We start from the raw sequence: 19,937 nt of genomic DNA, 5'->3' as shown, positions 1-19,937 counted from the left end.
GCAGCCACAAACTGCTCTTCATCACCCCCTCTCGCGTCTGCCGTGTTTCTGCTACTGCTGCGATCAGTTGCCGCTTGGTTGCAGGCCAATTAGTTTGTTCTCTTGCATACACAAAATGAGAACACTAATTAACATTTCATAAAGCCCTTCAGGCTTTCCCGGCGAGATCTTGACAAGTGCAATAATCAGGTCTACTGCCGGATGTTTGTGTCGCTCTGGCACAATATTTCGACCACGTAACTCGTTGCCTTCTTCAGGTACTGTAGTCTCAGGTAGCACTGAAGAAGGCAACGAGTCACGTGGCCGAAATATTGTGCCAGAGCGACACAAACACCCCGCATAGTATCGATTATTCCACATATCATTTCATAAAGCATTGACGGCCGACGTGGTCGAGCGGTTCTAAGCGCTTCAGTCCTGAACCGCGCGACCGCTACGGTCACAGGTTCGAATCCTGCCTCGGGCATGGATGTGTGTGATGTACTTAGGTTAGTTAGGTTTAAGTAGTTCTATGTTCTATGGGACTGATGCCCTCAGATGTTAAGTCCCATAGTGCTCAGTGCCATTTGAATTTTTTTTTCATTAAGCATACATCAACCAAAACCTTCGTGACACGATTAGAAAGAAAACTTAACCAGTATCTGTACACGCTAAAGTATGAGACAACTGCAGCACCAAAAACGATACAAGTGATTGAGATAACGATTTTACTATAAGTTCCGTACCTAAAAATATGAGTGTGATTCAAAAAGAAACGGCAAACTACTTTTTGTGAAGCATATATTTCACTTACAGATACATATGAGGTGCCATTTTTCAACGCAACTACTCTCCTTTTCGATACACTTCTCATACCATTGCACCAACTTTTCTATTCTATTCGAATAAAAGGTTTCCGCTTGTGCCCGTATCCAATACTGCACCGCTTCTTTAACCTCACCATCACTTTCAAATCGTTGTCCTCTGATAGTGTACGCCAAGGTTCCAAACACGTTATGCGCAAATCTTCCCCGCCTGTTGCTAATGACACCGCCTTCCTAGCCCTTTAGCCTATCCTTCAACAGTCCCAGCGTACCCTCCCAACCCACCTTGACAGTTCACCTCTTGGTGCAACCAGTGGTTCCTTCTTATCAGCCCCTCCAAGACCCAGACGATAATCATAGGCCACTCCACCCGCTCCTTCCGTCTCCATGATTTCTACCTAACTATTTATGGCCATCCTATCCACCTCACTCTTACCCTCAAATACCTTACCCTCAGCCTCGCTCGCCACCTAACCTGGACTCTCCATCTCCTTACCATCCAACACAAAGCCCACATCTGACTCCGCGTCCTGATACTACTGTCCGGCCAGATATGGGGACTGCATCCTTCCACTGTCCTTCACATCTAAATCCTTGATCTGTCCCATTGTTATGCCAGCATTACTTGGATTTCCGCCCCTCCCAGGTTCTATAAAGCCCTAAAAATCCTCGAGCGCCTAGTCCTCCGCCTCGCCTTCCGTATCTGCCTTCTGTCTCCCATGCACATCCTCTATGACCTTGTCCCCTTCCCCCACAGCGGCCGGAGTGGCTAAGCGGTTCTAGGCACTACAGTTGGAACCGCGCGACCGCTACGCTCGCAGGTTCGAATCCTGAATCGGGCATGGATGTGTGTGATGTCCTTAGGTTAGTTAGCTTTAAGTAGTTCTAGGTTCTAGGGGACTGATGACGTCAGAAGTTAAGTCCCATAGTGCTCAGAGCCATTTGAACCATTTTTGAACCTTCCCCCAGCTTCTCCATTTCCTTGAACACATATTCACCCTTTACATTGCCTGCCGACTTCATCACCCCCCCCCCCCCCGGTGTCACCCTTCCTCTCCACTCACAGGCGATTGCTGCGCCTTTACCATTGTGACCCGCCATCTCTCCATCTCCACACCCTCCACCTCCTTTCCCAACACAACTTCCAGCACCTACCCATCCTGGATGATAAACTTTTCCCTGACATCTAACCCTCCTACCAATTCTAACCCCACGTTCCTCCTGCTCCTCCTCAGGGCTCCCTCTCTTCCCTCTCCCAAGTGACTTCACCCCCTACACCCCCTACCTCTCCTGTGCTCCTCTTCAGTGTCTCTGCACTCCCTCCTGCCTGTTTCTCTCTTCATCTCCCACCACACCTGTCTTGGTACACCCCCTGACCCCCTGTTCCTTTCATCCCACCATCTCCCTCACTGCACCTTGCTCTCCCCTCTTTTACTGTCCCCTCAGGCCTCTCCCTCGGCAGGTTCCTTCTGGTAGGTTTGCTTCTTTGTCATGTGTGCTTCGTCTCTTAAAGTGGTTCTAAGGTGTCTTTGTTCTGGTGTGCTTTAATACTGTGGGCTACCTTCAACCTGTGCATGTGACGTCAGTGTCTTTTTTGCGCTCTACGAATCACCAACTATCATTTTTAACTTTATGTACACTTTTTTAATTGTCCCCCAATGAACGTCTCTGTGTCAGTGTCTCTTTTACCTTCACTGTCTCCCCTTACTCTGTTTTTATGTCCCCCTTTTTATCGCCTTTATATGTATAATTTTCTCCTTTTATTAACTGTCATATCAGCTGAAGAGCGGCGGATTGTGCCACTGCCAGCCCTGTCCTGCCACAATGAAGGGAAAAAAAATCCAGACACATGGTAGTCCGAAGGAGTAAGATCGGTGCTGTATGGGGAATGCAGTACAGCCTGAAATCTCAGTCTCTGAATTACGGCATGAGTTGTAGTGGCCAGTTTGGGGGCCCGTGCTGTCGTGAAGGAGAAGAATGCCTCTAGCTGCAAGTACCCACGGCGACTCCATCCAGTTGGGGTACTTCTTTCTTAAACTTGGCACTGTACTGGGCACTGTTCACTGTTTCACCCCTTTCCTGATAGAGCTCCACAATCAGCCCTTTCATATCCCAGAAGAGGGTGAAAAGGACCTTTGTGATAGAGGGCCGAGACTTGAATGTCTTCTTCGCTGGCAAAGATGTGTGTCGCCAGTGTGAAAAGTGTCTTTTGCTTTCTCGTTCTTAGTGATGCACCAGGTTTAGTCTTCTGTGAGGATACGTGTCAGAAAGTCGTACCCTTCAGCGGTATATCGCTCCAGAAACGATGTTGCAGACAGAACACGCATCATCTTGCGGTCACCAGTGAGCAAGCTAGACACCTATCATGCACACGAAAATGACACTTGAGGACCTAATTAATAATCGTATGAGCAGATGCGACAGTGATACTCAGCTTCCTGGCTAAAGCTTCTCCAGAAATACTCAGGTTTTCACGACTTACGGCATCAGAACATTCCAGATTTTACATATACATCTACATCTGCGTGGATACTCTGCAAATGACATTTAAGTGCTTGGCAGAGGTCAGTAACGACCATGCTGGGTCTGACATACGTCCACTTTTAAAGGCATTTACCCATTCACACACTCTTCTCGAGCTAATTCAGCTATCTCCATACATTTCGAACATCCTTATATGAATCTGTAGATGTTTTATGCCCTGCAACCACAAAAATCGTATTACTGCTCGCTGTTGTTCTACGCACAGCTGAAGGCATGATCGTTTTCTTTCAACTGCCTTTCCTGTTGAGCATATGCCAGAACATGCGTACATCTACACTTCCCGGGAGTTTCAAATGCCTGACGTGTTAATTGCATTTAATACTTATAGTTTGCTGTTACTTTTATAATTGTCCTCATAGATAGTTAGGATTATAGAAAAGCAAATGATTACTTAAGAACTGGTGCTATATTTTTATTTATTTAACCTGGCCAGATATGAGCCCCGTACTTACAATCACATTTTACACCAAGCCCTTAACAATACAGTTCAATTAAATATTTACTAAAATACTGTAACTTCTATAAGTCGGCATTTGGAATAACTCATCAGTCACAAAGAATAACAAGCATACTACTCTTAGAGTTTTGACTCATTGAACCGATTGCACGAGACTGGATTATCAATCGATGGAACACAGAATGCAATAGCAAAGTGCATACATCTCATTGCTCAGGATATAAGTACAATAATGGCATACATAACATAATACTTTAATCAAACTTGGTACCATTGCCTTACTGTAAAGCAACGGTTGTTGAGGGGATGAGAAGCACCTACGCTATGTGATCAAAAAGTATCCGGACACCCCCAAAAACACGTTATTCGTATTAGGTGCATTGTGCTGCAACTTACTGCCAAGTACTCCATATCGGCAACCTCAATAGTCATTAGACATCGTGAGACAGCAGAATAGTTCGCTCCGCGAAGCTCACGGATTTCGAACGTGGTCACTTGTGTCATCCGTCTGTACGCGACATTTCAACACTCCTAAGCATCCCTACGTCCCCTCTTTCCGATGTGATTGTGAAATGGAAACGTTAAGGGACACGTACAGCACAAAAGCGTACAGACAGAGACTGCGGGCAGTTAAAGAGGGTCGTAATGTGTAACAGGCAGACATCTATCCACACCATCGTACAGGAGTTCCAGACTCCGTAGGTGTCCACTGCAAGTACTTCGTGCCAGGCCAGGCCTCACCGAACGATATTGATACCTTTCCTCAGTGCAGCACTCCGTGTAGAATGAGCTGCCATTCCCCAAGGAAACTTCCCGCACCTGATTGAACGTATGCCTGCGAGAGTGGAAGCTGTCATCAAGGCTATGGGAGGGGGAGGGGCGGCAAGGGGGGGGCAGCAATACAGTATTTAATTCTAGCATTAGCGGTCGAGGGGGCCACGAAATTTAAAGTCATTTTCAGCCGGGTGTCCGGATACTTCTGATCACATAGTGCACCTGTTAAAGGTGCAAGGATGGGGGTGATTAAGAAGTGTAGCCTGAGACATGTGAACTCCCAGATTTTATTAATCCGTTATTTGAGAATGGGAGCACTTAACGACTTGCAACAAACTTTATACATAATTTAAAACACTTACGAAATATTTTGTCGGTGACAACCCTTACAAAATGATTAAATTAAACAAATTAAATCTTACCACTTTTCCTGAGTTTGTGCAGTAAAAGTAGAGCACGAGGCGTGACGTTATAATTTATTACTTCCTTACTGTATTCGGCATTTGGTCGTGCGGTTCTAGACGCTACAGTCTGGGGCCGAGAGACCGCTACGGTCGCAGGTTCGAATCCTGCCTCGGGCATGGATGTGCGTGTTGTCCTTAGGTTAGTTATGTTTAATTAGTTCTACGTTCTAGGTGACTGATGACCTCAGAAGTTAAGTAGCATAGTGGTCAGAGCCATTTGAACCATTTTTTAATTCGGGATTCATTGTACAGGAAGTACGCAAAAATACCACTGAATGTAAATGCAAAATTATATCACTGTATGCTATTTAGTTCAGGAGATATGACAACAATGAGATGTGTAAGAAACTACCGCATCAGACATAACATTTAAATTTATTACTTCTTTGCTACTCGCTCTACTCGAAATAAATTTCGCAGGCAGTATCCACCTACAATGTTATACCACTGTGCGACACATAGTCGAAGAGATATGACGTCATAAACAGCGAGATGCGTGAAAAACTGCCGCATCGTGCGTGGCTTCTAAATTTTTTACTTCAAATCCATTCGCAATACATTTTGCAGACTGTATCCACATATGACGTTGTATGTACCAACAGAGTTGTATCACTGTATGTAACGTAGTTCAGGAGATATGACATCATAAACGTTAAGCACAAGGCCTGGAGCGTGGGTGTTGAGCTATAAATACGCCAGGTTTCTTTAGTACTATGTACATAGGTTACCTGTAACATTTTTAAAGTTAAAAATATTAAATATGATATCACTCTTAAAGATTTTCTCTCTTGATATTTTTAATAACTCTGTCATTGCTAGATCGTGAAACTGTTCTGGAGTCCTCAAACGTTTCCTCATTGTTATCACTTGACATTCTTGTCTGTTCTGTGATCTTCCGTCTGGAGACAGTGATCTGATGGTTAACACCTCAGTTGTCGGCTATATCCACTCCGCTGGACTTCTTCAGGAATGATGACCAGTACCGATCTGATGAACGCATCTATTCATGTAACATGCAGAGTATTACGTCTGTATAGATTTCCGCCACCATTACTTGTATCAGAGCACTTGGAGATCTTCCAGTTCCTATGACCAAACTGTATACTAACTACGCTCCCTGACTGTGTATTATGTTTAGATTTTGTAAGCCTCCATACCTAGCTTTCCTGTTGGTATGTCAAATTTTTCAATTCTTGGCGAAGTGTAATATTACTTGAAGCGCTTATGTCAACCTGTCGCCACCTATTTCGCAATTATTTTGAGTTCACGTGGTGCCGAAATATTTCTGAAGTGCGACATTATTTCTTTGGCTATTTCTACTTTAGGTTTATCACTTCTTGGTTCGGGACTTGTTCTTAAAAATAAATTGGTAGTTCGGACTCTCACAGCCTAATAAATACTGAAAGTAGATAGCAAGGAGCTTGGAATCATCTTTTTCCCCAGCGCCCCATTTCGGCTTTTAAAGCATAAGTTGGGGGATTAATGTAGTCGGAACTCTATTTTAAATTGTTAGTGGAAGCTTCTAGTGCTCTTTCGTGTGAAGTCTTCATCCGTTTCATTTAGTATGCTGTGCTTGTATTTACGTTTTCTTGTTCTGACCAATTTTCGTTTCACTTTTCTTTTTCTTTTTTTAATTTAAGGAATTGCTATGCATCGATTTCTGTTTGTCAGAACCCGACAGGTTAGGCGAGAGCGCTAATGCGCAGCTTCCTGGACTCGGGTATGCGCGCTGGCCCCGGATCTAATCCCCTGGAGGATTATCGACGTCGGCCGGCATGCTGGACAGCTTGTATGTGGTTTTTAGGCGGTTTTCCGTTTCCAGCTGGGTGAATACCGGGTTGGTCCACGCGCTCCGCAGACATCTGAACACATTCGCACTATTCCTAGGATTACACCAGCCACAGACAGCTGGAGCACACTAATTGCATCTGGAGGGGATACAGTAAGGTGGCAGGAAGGCCATCTGGCTACTCCTTCCACTTAACCCTGCCAAATCCGATCCTAACCATGCCAACCTTGTGAAACCACTGGAAAAGGTATAGGTAAAAGAAGAAGAAGAAGAAGAAGAAGAAGAAGAAGTTTTCTGTTTGTAAGAGTTCCATAGTTGCACGTTTTAAACCTTTCATACGTTGGTTTGTAACAACTGTCATTCGACTGTCTGTCTTTTTCTTGGTAGGGTGCCGATGTTCGAGACGCCTGGCGTATTGAGGTTTTAAGTCATCTCTATTAGGTACTGCATGGGACAATATATTAAATTTGCAAGGAAATTATCTCTCTTAATTTAAGTGTTCATTGGCAATTCTTTTGTCCTAGTCATTTTCATTTTGGATTTGTTGGGATGAGTCTTTGCATTCAAATTATGAACATTTTTTACTTTATCATTCCTGATCCTCCCTGGTGATGGCCACACGACCTACTTCAGATACTTGTTAATGTTGCTCGTGGAATATGCACGTTTTCTTTTGGTTAGAAAAACCGAGGCAATATTTTCACTTTAGTTGCAGATTGAAGGTGCGATAGCAACCAGTTATGCATTTTCCGTTTGTGGTTGTTCTTTCAAACAGCTACCATAATCAAACTATTCTCTTAAATTTCTTTACTGTACCAGTTTTTGCCCACTGAAGACTCCTAGCAGCAGTCTGATGTGTTTCTTATAATTTAACTAACTTCTTCCTGGTGTTCCCAGGAGGCATTCTCTTTTGCACAGTCTTTTCATTTCTAATTCCTTATGGCGGCGTATGCGTTGATTACTTTGCTCGCCTTAATTCTTGATTTGATCGAGAGAAGTGAAATTCTCTCAGATCGAAATCTGAAATTTTAAGTTGAACTGGTGATATTTTGCGTAACTGAAAATTCATTCAGTCCTGCTCGGATGCTTAAAATACCTGAGAAATTCCGGCCGAAGATATTTGAGAGACACCTAGAATAATACTCTGGGTATCCCAGACTCCCATATCCGACATAGCCTAGTACATTCACCACAGTCCTGATGTTTCTTTATTTGCAGTGATTCGCGTCGGGCTAGTACGTTGGAAGTAAATGGGAGATCGTAATTAATCGATCTCATTTGTACAACTAAGATATTGTGACTTTGAGATTCAGGGACTTATCAAGTAGGTAAAAAGACAAGGGCTAGTAGAAATCATTGGGGAACAGAAGAGATACTGAATTCAATTGATGAAAGGAGAAAATACAAAAATGCAGTAAGTGAAGCAGGCAAAAAGGAATACAAACGTCTCAAAAATGAGATCGACAGGAAGTGCAAAATGGCTAAGCAGGGTTGCTAGAGGACAAATGTAAAGATGTAGAGGCTTATCTCACTAGTGGTAAGATAGATACTGCCTACAGGAAAATGAGAGACTTTTGGAGAGAAGAGAACCACTTGCATGAATATCAATAGCTCAGATGGAAACCCAGTTCTAAGCAAAGAAGGGAAAGCAGAAATGTGGAAGGAGTATATAGAGGGCCTATACAAGGGCGATGTACTTGAGGACAATATTATGGAAATGGAAGAGGATGTAGATGAAGATGAAATGGGAGATATGATATTGCGTGAAGAGTTTGACAGAGCACTGAAAGACCTGAGTCGAAACAAGGCCCCCGGCGTAGACAACATTCCATTAGAACCACTGACAACCTTGAGAGAGCCAGTCCTGACAAAACTCTACCATCTGGTGAGAAAGATGTATGAGACAAGCGAAATACCCTGAGATTTCAAGAAGAATATAATAATCCCAATCCCAAAGAAAGCAGGTGTTGACAGATGTGAAAATTACCGAAGAACCAGTTCAATAAGCCACAGCTGCAAAATACTAACACGAATTCTTTACAGACCAATGGAAAAACTGATAGAAGCCGACCTCGGGGAAGATCAGTTTGGATTCCGTAGAAATGTTGGAACACGTGAGGCAATAATGACCGTACGACTTATCTTAGAAGAAAGATTAAGGAAGGGCAAACCTACGTTTCTAGCATTTGTAGACTAAGAGAAAACTTTTGACAATGTTGATTGGAATACTCTCTTTCAAGTTCTGAAGGTGGTATTAAAATCCATGGAGAAGAAATAAAAATGTTGAGGTTCGCCGATGACATTGTAATTCTGTCAGAGACAGCGAAGGACCTTGAAGAGCAGGTGAACGGAATGGACAGTGTCTTGAAAGGAGGGTATTAGATGAACATCAACAAAAGCAAAACGAGGATAATGGAATGTAGTCGAATTAAGTCGGGTGATGCCGAGGCAATTAGATTAGGAAATGAGACACTTAAAGGAGAAAAATAACTGATGACAGTCGAAGTAGAGAGGATATAAAATGTAGACTGGCAATGGCAAGGATAGAGTTTCTTAAGAAGAGAAATTTGTTAACATCGAGTATTGATTTAAGTGTCAGGAAGTTGTTTCTCAAAGTGTAGCCATGTATGGAAGTGAAACGTGGACAATGTCTCCCGCAGTCGGAGACGAAACGTTGGGAATTGAGACAAAATTCATCAACCGACCACGGCATAACAGCCCGGACAAGTATAATGGACATGATATTTCCGGCCGTGAAAGTTTACATTTTAGTAAAATAAAATTCTACCAAATAATTGCCTTCCTATTCGTGTACTGCGAGTGTTTGGGTCCGACACATAAGTTCTCGGACGAGGCATGAATGCCCAATAGCTTGTCGTCTCCTTGCGCTTTCGCAACCTCAATCGACAGTTGACAGCTTTTGATTATCCCACGACATTCACTGTTTCTATGAGACTGGCCTCCATAACCTGGCCTGTGTCAGTCTCATAGGTCAGTACTTTTCCCCATTAACAACCCAATGACTCCGCCGACCGTCTCCTCTGTGTGGTCAGAATATTTTGTTTACTACTCACCTATCGAGCTGCTTTGGGTCAGTAATACGTCGGTGATCGCTAAGGTCGCAATTTTCTGCCTGGCCAAAATATTTCTTCTTGGAGGCCGTCGAGGTATACTTGACCCCTTGGTTTGATAATACGTAGCTATGTTTCTTTATTGCTGTAAAGATAGACTTTAGTATTTACATTTCCAGTGCCTTGTCAAGGTGATCGGTTTGAATTTTCCAACTGAATATTAGCCACGTTATCAAACAGAGAAGTGTTCTGATGATCTTGGTCAGTTCCGACACGATGTTAGACGCATGTCGAAACGTATACGGTAAAAACAAGTATAGAAAATCGATGTGCACAGTTGCTGCAAATACTTATATTCGTGCTCCACTGCGCAGTACAGATAGGTATGTCATCTAACTCACTAACAGAAAATTACTATTTTGTTAGATATCAGCTTACGACATTATCGCCTCTTATAAAGATGTAACTGGGAAATGAGCGTCTTCACTGTGTGGCCTGCAACGAAAATTCTGATCCGCTCGCTCTCTTAAATTGTCGGTCACACACGCGCGTAATATTTTCTCCCTGAACTTGAACGGTTTTGTTTTCAGTGTCATAAAATGAGTTTCTCTGGCGTAAATTAAGTAAAAATTAATATCACTGACAGAAGCCTACATTTGTATCATATTTACTGTGTTCCAAATAGCATTAAGCCTCATTGTTTTGAATCAATACGCAATTACGTTGAGCACCAACTCTGTCAAAATCCGTACTACTTAAAAGCAACAGTAGCTATATAGCTATATCATCAGTAATGAGCCAAATAGCATTTTAGGTGTTATTACAATTGCATGAAGTTCATATTCAGATATAAACAAACAGTTTGGTTCTTTAAATTGTGCTTCTCACAAAATTCCCGTTCTTTCGGTATAAAATCATTAGTTATAATTTATAATTATATTATCTGAGAAATCCCCTAATAGTCAGGGTATTAATTTTGCCAATTTTATATCAGAGACGTAAAATAAATTAACTGTGTTGGTAGTGTAACATGGAAAACATTTCATTTCCGTATAGTCGTGAAATCAACTTTGAAATTATACAGTAGACTCGATATCCGAGACAGTTTCTGTATGCTGGGTGCAGTTGCTTTTCGTGTCTGCAACGCGATTTTGTAAACGTCTCTATTTCAGTGCCTCTTTATAGCTTTTCGCCTACAGCCCTTTGCGTTTCGCAGTTGAAAGCTGTCAAATTCACTGCCAGGTGCCAGAAATCTTCTTAAGTTAACTCGACTATAGGAGTGTGTTAGTAGTAAAGATTAAATGTACCAGAACTTTACACATGATGCGGCATTTTTCACACATCTCAGTGTTTGTGTCTTATCTCTATAACCATGTATAATGACGTATTTGTGTAGGTACTTTCCGCCACATATGTGGATACTGTCAGCGAAATACGTTGCGAACAGAATTAGTTGCAAAGAAGTAATAAATTTAAATGTCATGCATCATGTGGGAGTTTTTCACTCATCTCAGACGTCATATCTCCTGCTCTATGAGTCACACAGTGATGTAATTTTGTAGGTACAATCAGTGGTATATCTGGATACAATCTGAAAAATGTCTTGCGAATAGACGTAGCGGCAAACAAGTAGTAAATTTAAACGCCATGTACAATGCTGCAGTTTGTCAGGTGTCTCAGTGTTTATGACATCATGTCTCCTGAATTATAAGCTGCATCATGATATAATTTTGTAGGTGCATTTAGCAGCACATGTGAATACTGACTGCAAAAGGTCTTGCAAATAGAGTTAGTACAACATAAGTTACACATTTAAACGTTATAGAGTAAGTAGCACGTAAGTTACACATTTTAAAGTTATGCATGATGCGGTGTTTCTCAAGCATCTCAATTTTTTTGTGACGTCATACCTCCTGAACTAGTATAGGTGGACAATACTTACCCCCACAGATATTGTTGTCTGACAGTAAGGAATATGTGCACCAGGTTTGGTTGAAATTGGTCCAGTGTTTTAAGAGGAGATGTGGAACACATACACACACACACACACACACACACACACACACACACACACACACACACATTCACACACACATTCACACACACATTTTTATAATATGTATGGATTTTGTAGTCAAAATCATCATTTTCTTTTGCACATGATTCACTTGCATTTTGTTTGTAAAGATTGTTATTTCTGGCAGTAAAATCATCCTGTGATGTTTGTTCATCAGTTTATGAGTTTTCTAATGTGATTCTATTAATTAATTCAGTACAAATATGTTGTGCATGTAGTAGCTGAATGCTACCATTAATTCAACCCACAGTTGCAGAAATAACCTGTATGCTATACTTCATTAAGGTAGACCCTGCCCACTATGATTATTAACACTTGTTTCATTGGGCGGCACTATAACAGAAATGTGGCAACACAATGAGAAAGAACTAATAACATTTTTATTAAGAGTATGTTGCAAAATGGCACTTAACTTTGGTAGAATTTGATATGTCACAGTTGATATTCTAAACCTAATATAACGGTATCTAAATGATTTTGCTATCCCTTTACAGTCTCTATATTTTCACTACGACTGTAACTTAGCGGACTCTCTGTTACTGACCCTAGCTCTCTATAAATAGGAACTGCTTAAGTCGGAAGGTGGTCTTCAAAGTACGGTACAGAGCTGACTGTAGGCACTCAACTGAACTGTCTAACAGCTGACCAGGAACTGTGTGAGTGTCCACAGCTCATCATATTTTGGTGCCCGTTTGCGGATGAATTTCCATATCTGCAAGTAAAAGACGGAGGTGATGAAGTCTGTGGTTGCCTGCGTTCCCCATGGCGGCTTTCCCCACTACTGGCGGAAGTATACGATGCACTGGAAGACGTGGGGCAGAGGTAGGAAGAGGTGCAGGTCTACAAGCGCCATCTGGAGGCTGCTACACGCAACTGACAAATGTAGTGGTTGTGCCTATATGGTTGTGACCTCTCATAGTGTTTTCTGTACACTTCTTCCTTGGAACACAACGAAATGAAAATACATTTTAGTTACATTCAAGTGTTTTTTAAGCAATTTTTTGTTGCGCTATTTCCAATTACATATCACCCACAGGTGTTGAAAAATGGAAATGTTGCAAAGCGTCTCGCACAAATGCCCTATATCAATCACAATGGGACAATTTCATGTAGTACCCTCCTACATAGCCTGCTATGTCACTATAATCTTTTTTAAGAAATGTTATCATAATTTAAAGTGTAGCTGAAACAGAAATAGATGAGTCTACTTACAATTTTCCATACCACTCAATGCATTTAACGTGCGGTCTTGTGCAAAAATGAATAAATAAATAAATAAAAATTGAAATTTTAAGAAAAATCAAGGTGTTGTCAGAATTTTATCTTGTGTGAAATCGAATTTCACGTAAAATACCGTCTAAATTTACATTTAAGCCAAATATATTACAGGCTGCAAGAGTCAGTCACCAACTTTGTACATGCAATCGTTCTATTGCCCACTGAACGACTATTCTGTTTGGGGAATAGAATCTCTGATTCCGGAGACGTATTATCAGTCATTTCGAAAAAAACATCATACGCATAGTATCGAAGATAGTAAAGGTAGATATGTGCGAGAACTATCGAACGATCAAGTTAACACCGAGAACAGGGAAGAAAATTGAGTATCACGATCAGCTCTGTTTGCGGAAATGCCCTTGATAATGAAACCAAGACTTACGAAAAATCATTCTGCGTTCGTTCGACATGTCGTCTTAAAAAATGTCATTCGAAAATGTAAAATTATACAAAACGTCCGGAATTCTGATGAAAATAGGAGTAAGTTATGTGGAAAGACGGACATTATGCAAACGTACAAGAACAAGGGGGGACAATAGCAATGGAAGAACAAGAACGAAGAGTTTGTATTAAAAAGGATCAAGTGTAGTCTCCAGTCTTTCGACCCTGCTATTCAATATAAATACATAAGAAGAAGTGATGGAAATAAAAGAAAACTCCACACTGAGAGTAAGATTCAGGATGAAAGGAAATCAATGATAAAATTCTCTAATAAAATTGCTATTCTCAGTGGGAGTGTAGAATTTCAGGCTATTTTGAGTGGAATGATCAGTGTAACGAGTACAGAATATGGAGTGCGAGTAAACCGAAGAAAGACGAACGTAAGGAGAAGTAGCACACACAGGATTAGCGTTAAACGTAATGTCAGAAGTGGTGACAGCGAAGTAGATAAAGTGAAAGCACTGTGTTGCCTTCGAAGCAAAACAATACGTGATCGATAAAGCAAAGTGGAGATAGAAAGGAGACCAGCATAGGTAAATTTCTAATTGGAGGAAGAAATTTCTAACGATGTACGTCTGGAGTACAGTAATGAATCATGGACTGTGGTAAAAATGGAAAAGAAGAAAATCGAAGCGTTTGAGATGTGGTGCCATATAATGATGTCTGAAAATTAGGTGGTCTGAAAAGATACGAAATGTCGAGGTTTCCCGCAGAACTGGTGGAGAAAGAAAGACATGGAAAACACTGACAAGGAGACAGAACAGGGCTTAGGACTGTATTAAGACATCAGAGGATAACTTCTATGGAATTAGAAGGAACTGTAGGGGGTAAAAATTGTAGGAAACGGAAACGACAGAGATTGAAATATGTCCAACAAACAATTGAAGATAGAGGTACAAGTGTTACTCTGAGATTTTGAGGTGGGCTTGGAGAGGAATTCGTGATGTGTCACGTCAAATTTGTAACAAGACTGATGATTCTAAAACTTATTACATGCAATCGATGTTTTCTATATGAAGATCAGTAGATCATTAGGATTAATCAAAATCTTTAAAGTTAAGAATTTTTTTTTCCTTTTCCATTTTACTTTGTCTGACTTCTTTGTTTTAGGGAAATTAGTGTCGTGCATTATTAAACTATTCAGAAGTCTGATGATCCAAAAACAAAGTGTACGAAATAATATTGTGTGTATGAAAGTCAGCAGATTATTAGAATTAATAATAATATGTAAAATCAATACTTTCTTCTGGCAGGTCCACTGAATTTTACTTTTCTTTGATGTTTTTGTTATGGAGTATTTACATATGATTGACAGCTAACCCGCTTATTGTTTACATTGTTATTAAAAGTAAATTTAATAGGTAAACTACGGTCCATTTTAGACAAATGATATTTAATGGTGATTATTTGTGAAACAGACATAAAATAATTACCTTTCATTCATTCTTAATTTAAATGCTCCAGCTGTTACAATGTTAATGTGAATAAGTATGTAAACTGCTGATGTGTCTGTTTCTTTTACAGACGTCAAGAACTGCGTATGGTGCAAACAATTTGGGCCACATAAAGTATGCGTCCAGTACACGTGTTTAACTAATATTAATGGTGGTATGTACAAATTCTAAAATCATTGTTTTAAGCTTTTGATATCTAATTAAGTAGTGGGTGTTTATAGAAAGAGCTAATAGACAAAACGTAATTCCGCATTTCCACCACACTTCATAATTACTTTCGCATTATTATTATTGTTAAGGTTTATAATTGACTAATATAGAACTTAACTCTACATTTCCTACTGCACCAGAATGCCCCACCGATGTGTAATCTTCGTTAATAATTCACTACAGCAGAACTGAACTCTGCGTAGTGTACTACACTCCAAAGCCTCACCAATGACTAGTCTTCATTCGTTCTCCCCCCTCTACACACGCATCTAATACTTTTTTTCTGTTCCATAGTAAAAGCAGCACCATCCTAACTTTTTTGTTATTGAGGATTTTCCTTGGAGATCTTTCTGCTACTAATTTTTCTAACACCTTTATAAGTAATATCATGCTCCTCTCTTCGTTTCCACTGCGTTTCAGATGGTTCACATTTCAGTTTCATACTACGCTGAGCTCACTTTCGGATTGGTGTAGGGGCAGCGATAAGGGGAGATGCTATCGTAAGCAGTATAAGAAAAAGACAGAATAACCAGCGAAAGAGTAATCCCTCAAGGGGAAGAGCGGAGAAAAGAAGGCATTTTCTTCGCGAAGCACTATTGACCAATTTTAGAGAACCGGCATTTGAGACCGAGTGCAGAACGATTCTACTGCCACTAACGTACACTATGTGATCAAAAACCCGGCCACATGGCTGAAAGTGACTTACAAGTTCGTGGCACCCTCCATCGGTAATGCTACAATTCAATATGGTGTTGGCCCACGTTTAGCCTTGATGACAGCTTCCACACTCCCAGGCATACGTTCAACCAGGTGATAAAAGGTTTCTTAGGGAATGCAGGTCATTCTCGCCGGAGAGGAGAGGTATCGATGTCGGTCGGTGAGGACTGGCACAAATTCGGCGTTCCCAAAGGTGTTCTATAGCATTCAGGACTCTGCAGGCCGGTCCATTGCAAGGGATGTTATTCTCTTGTAACCACCCCGCCACAAAAAGTGTATTATCAACAATTGCTCGATCGTGTTGAAAGATGTAATCGCCATCCCCGAATTTCTCTTCAACAGTGTAAAGCAAGAAAGTGCTTAAATCACCACTGTAGGCCTATGCTGTGATAGTAACACGCAAAACAACAATGGGTGCAAGACTCCTCCATGAAGAACACGACTACATCATAACACCACCGCGTTGAATTTTACTGTTGCCATCGCAGACGCTGGCCGGTGACGTTCACCACACATTCCCCATAACCCACACCCTGTCATCGGATCGCCACGTTGTGTACCGTGATTCGTCATTCCACACAACGTTTTTCCACTGTTCAATAGTCCAATGTTTACGCTCCTTACACCAAGCGAGGCGTCGTTTGGCATTTACCGGAGTGATGTGTGGATATGAGCAGCCGCTTGACCATGAAATCCAAGTTTTCTCACCTCCCGCCTAACTGTCATAGTACTTGCTGTGGATTCTGATGCAGTTTGGAATTCCCGTGTGATGGTCTGGATACATGTCTGCCTACTACACATTACGACCCTCTTCAACTGTCGGTGATCTTTGTCAGTCAACAGATGAGGTCGGGCTGTACTCTTTTGTACTGTACCTGTCGCTTCACGTTTCCACCGACCGCGTTCGAAATCCATGAGTTCCGCGGAGCGCCCAATTCTGCTGTCTCACGATGTCTAATGACTACTCAAGTCGCTGACATGGAGTACCTGGCAGCAGGTGACAGCACAATCCACGTAATATGAAAAAAGTATGTTTTTGGGGATGTCCAGATACTTCTGATCACATAGTGTACATTTCACGTAAGGACCACGAAGACATGATAAGAAAAACAAGGGCCCATACGGAGGCTCATAAACACCTTGCTCTATTTACGAGTGGAATAGGAAAGAAAATGTATAGTAGTGGTACCTGGTACCCTCCATCAGTATCCTACTGAACATTTATGCAGCTGTACGATTATATATATAGAAGTAGAACTTCTTACGAACACGAGCGCAGAACTTCAGAAGTTTAAACATGATAAGGCGGCTAGAAAGCTTGAAAAAGTAAAATCTTAAGGCCCACTCTACACATAGTAAGGCTCAATATAGTGAAGTGGAATGAAGAATCGGGTTACTGGTCTAGTATAATATCAATAGCAGCAGAAAACTGAATAACGTGAGTGATGTTGGTAATTAATAGGTAGGTAGGACAGAGAGTGAGTCAGCGTGAACAGTGCAGTGACTGGATTGCTCTCATCAAAATCGGCACCAAACCAACGCCAGTAATAATGGCTTACATACAGCCGATAACGTCACAAGGAGAAGATGGACAGTAGAGCAAATATGTTAGCATACTTAACGGGCAACTCAGTATGTAAAGGGAGAAGATAAGCTAATAATCAGAAATGATGCGAACGCGGTAATAGCGGAAGGCGTAGAGGAGTGAAAAACTGGTTCAAATGGCTATGAACACTATGGGACTCAACTGCTGTGGTCATCAGTTCCCTGGAACTTAGAACTACTTAAACCTAACTAACCTAAGGACATCACACACATCCATGCCCGAGGCAGGATTCGAACCTGCGACCGTAGCAGTCGCACGGTTCCGAACTGCGCGCCTAGATAGAGGAGTGAGTGACAGATGATTATGGGCTTAGTAGCAGAAATGAGAGAGGAGAAAGACTGGCTGAATTCTCCAGTGAGTTTCGGAAAGTAATAGCTAACACCCCAAAAACTACTACATCAAGAGATATACTTGGAAAAGACCTGCAGACAGGTAAATAATGAAGCCAAGGAGCAATGGCTACAGCAGGAAAAAATCTGAAGAAATCGAAAAAGAAATGGTTGTCGGAAGAACTGATTCAGCTAATAGGAAAGTCAACATAGCCTTCGGTGAGATTAAAACCAAGGGCGCCAACATAAAAGTGCAGTGAGAATTACGCTGTTAATCGTATAGGAGAGAGAGAACAGGTGAAAAAAAGTACACTGAAATCCTCTACGACGGATAGGACTCGTCTGATAAAAATTTCTAAAATTATTGGGGACAGACACAGCCAAACGACAAGAGACATAGCATCAGACCTTCAGAAAAATATATCCTTGCAGTCCCGAAGAAATCACGAGCAAGTAAGTTTGAGAACTATCGCATGCTCTGCTCGTACATCCAAGTTACTGACAAGAATAATACGCATAAGATAAAGGCATCAAGGAAAAGAGTTCTGACGTTATGCTTGATAATGGAAGCTAGACTTAAGAAATATCAATACAAGTTCATAGGATTTGCAGATAAAGAAAATCGGGAGATGCATGATTTTCAAAATTCTATGAAAAATATACGTAACCTATAGGAAAACGAAGGGTAATATACAATATCTACAAGAGCCAAGAGGAGACCAAATATTAGAGGGCAAAGGACCAAGTGCTCTGATTAGAAAGAATGTAAGAGCGTTTTGCAGTCTCTGGCCCATACTGCTCAACCCATCCGTCGAGCAAGCAAGAATGTAAATAAAAGAAAGTTCAAGAGTAGTATTAAAATTCAGAGTTAAATGATATCAATTACAAGAGTGAAACTTCCTGGCTGTGTTGGAAAGAGACTAGAACTTCTTGTCTTTTTCTTTCTTCATTTTGTACTTTATTCTTTTCATAATTTGGTCTGTGTGAATTCACAGGACACTCCTTTAAGTTCGTTGTTGCTGTTGTTGTGGTCTTCAGTCCTGAGACTGGTTTGATGCAGCTCTCCATGCTACCCTATCCTGTGCAAGCTTCTTCATCTCCCAGTACTTACTGCAACCCATATCATTCTGAATCTGCTTAGTTTATTCATCTCTTGGTCTGCCTCTACGGTTTTTACCCTCCACGCTGCCCTCCAATACTAAACTGGTGATCCCTTGATGCCTCAGAACATGTCCTACCAACCGATCCCTTCTTCTGGTCAAGTTGTGCACAAACTTCAATCATTAGTTATGTGATCTACCCATCTAATCTTCAGCATTCTTCTGTAGCACCACATTTCGAAAGCTTCTATTCTCTTCTTGTCTAAACTATTTATCGTCCATGTTTCACTTCCATACAAATACTTTCTGAAACGACTTACTGACACTTAAATCTATACTCGATGTTAACAAATTTCTCATCTTCAGAAACGCTTTCCTTGCCATTGGCAGTCTACATTTTATATCCTCTCTACTTCGACCATCATCAGTTATTTTCCTCGCCAAATAGCAAAACTCCCTTACTACTTTAAGTGTCTCATTTCCTAATCTAATTCCCTCAGCATCACCCGACTTAATTCGACCACATTCCATTATCCTAGATTTGCTTTTGCTGATTTTCATCTTATATCCTCCTTTAAAGACACTGTCCATTCCGTTCAACTGCTCTTCCAAGTCCTTTGCTGATAGAATTACAATGTCATCGGCGCACCTCAAAGTTTTTATTTCTTCTCCATGAATTTTAATACCTAATCCGAATTTTTCTTTGGTTTCCTTTACTGCTTGATCAATATATAGATTGAATAACATCGGGGAGAGGCTACAACTCTGTCTCACACACTTCGCAACCACTGCTTCCCTTTCATGCCCCTCAACTCTTATAACT

The 19,937-nt window shown here is 41.2% G+C and overlaps 1 protein-coding gene across 2 annotated transcripts in view; it reads left to right on the top strand.

Annotated features, from left to right (window-relative positions):
* The window catches only part of LOC126284878 (uncharacterized), a 77,228-nt gene that overhangs the window by 32,412 nt on the left and 24,879 nt on the right, over positions 1-19,937 (top strand). For both annotated transcript variants that reach the window (XM_049984118.1, XM_049984117.1), the window contains one exon: positions 15,223-15,306. In XM_049984118.1, coding sequence (XP_049840075.1) covers positions 15,223-15,306 — 84 coding nt within the window. The remainder of the gene's footprint in view (positions 1-15,222; positions 15,307-19,937) is intronic.

Source organism: Schistocerca gregaria, chromosome 8 (genome assembly GCF_023897955.1).
Source record: "Schistocerca gregaria isolate iqSchGreg1 chromosome 8, iqSchGreg1.2, whole genome shotgun sequence".
Classification (NCBI taxonomy): domain Eukaryota; kingdom Metazoa; phylum Arthropoda; class Insecta; order Orthoptera; family Acrididae; genus Schistocerca; species Schistocerca gregaria.
The sequence above is the reverse complement of the archived record's forward strand: the minus strand, read 5'-3'. Positions and strand labels throughout refer to the sequence as shown.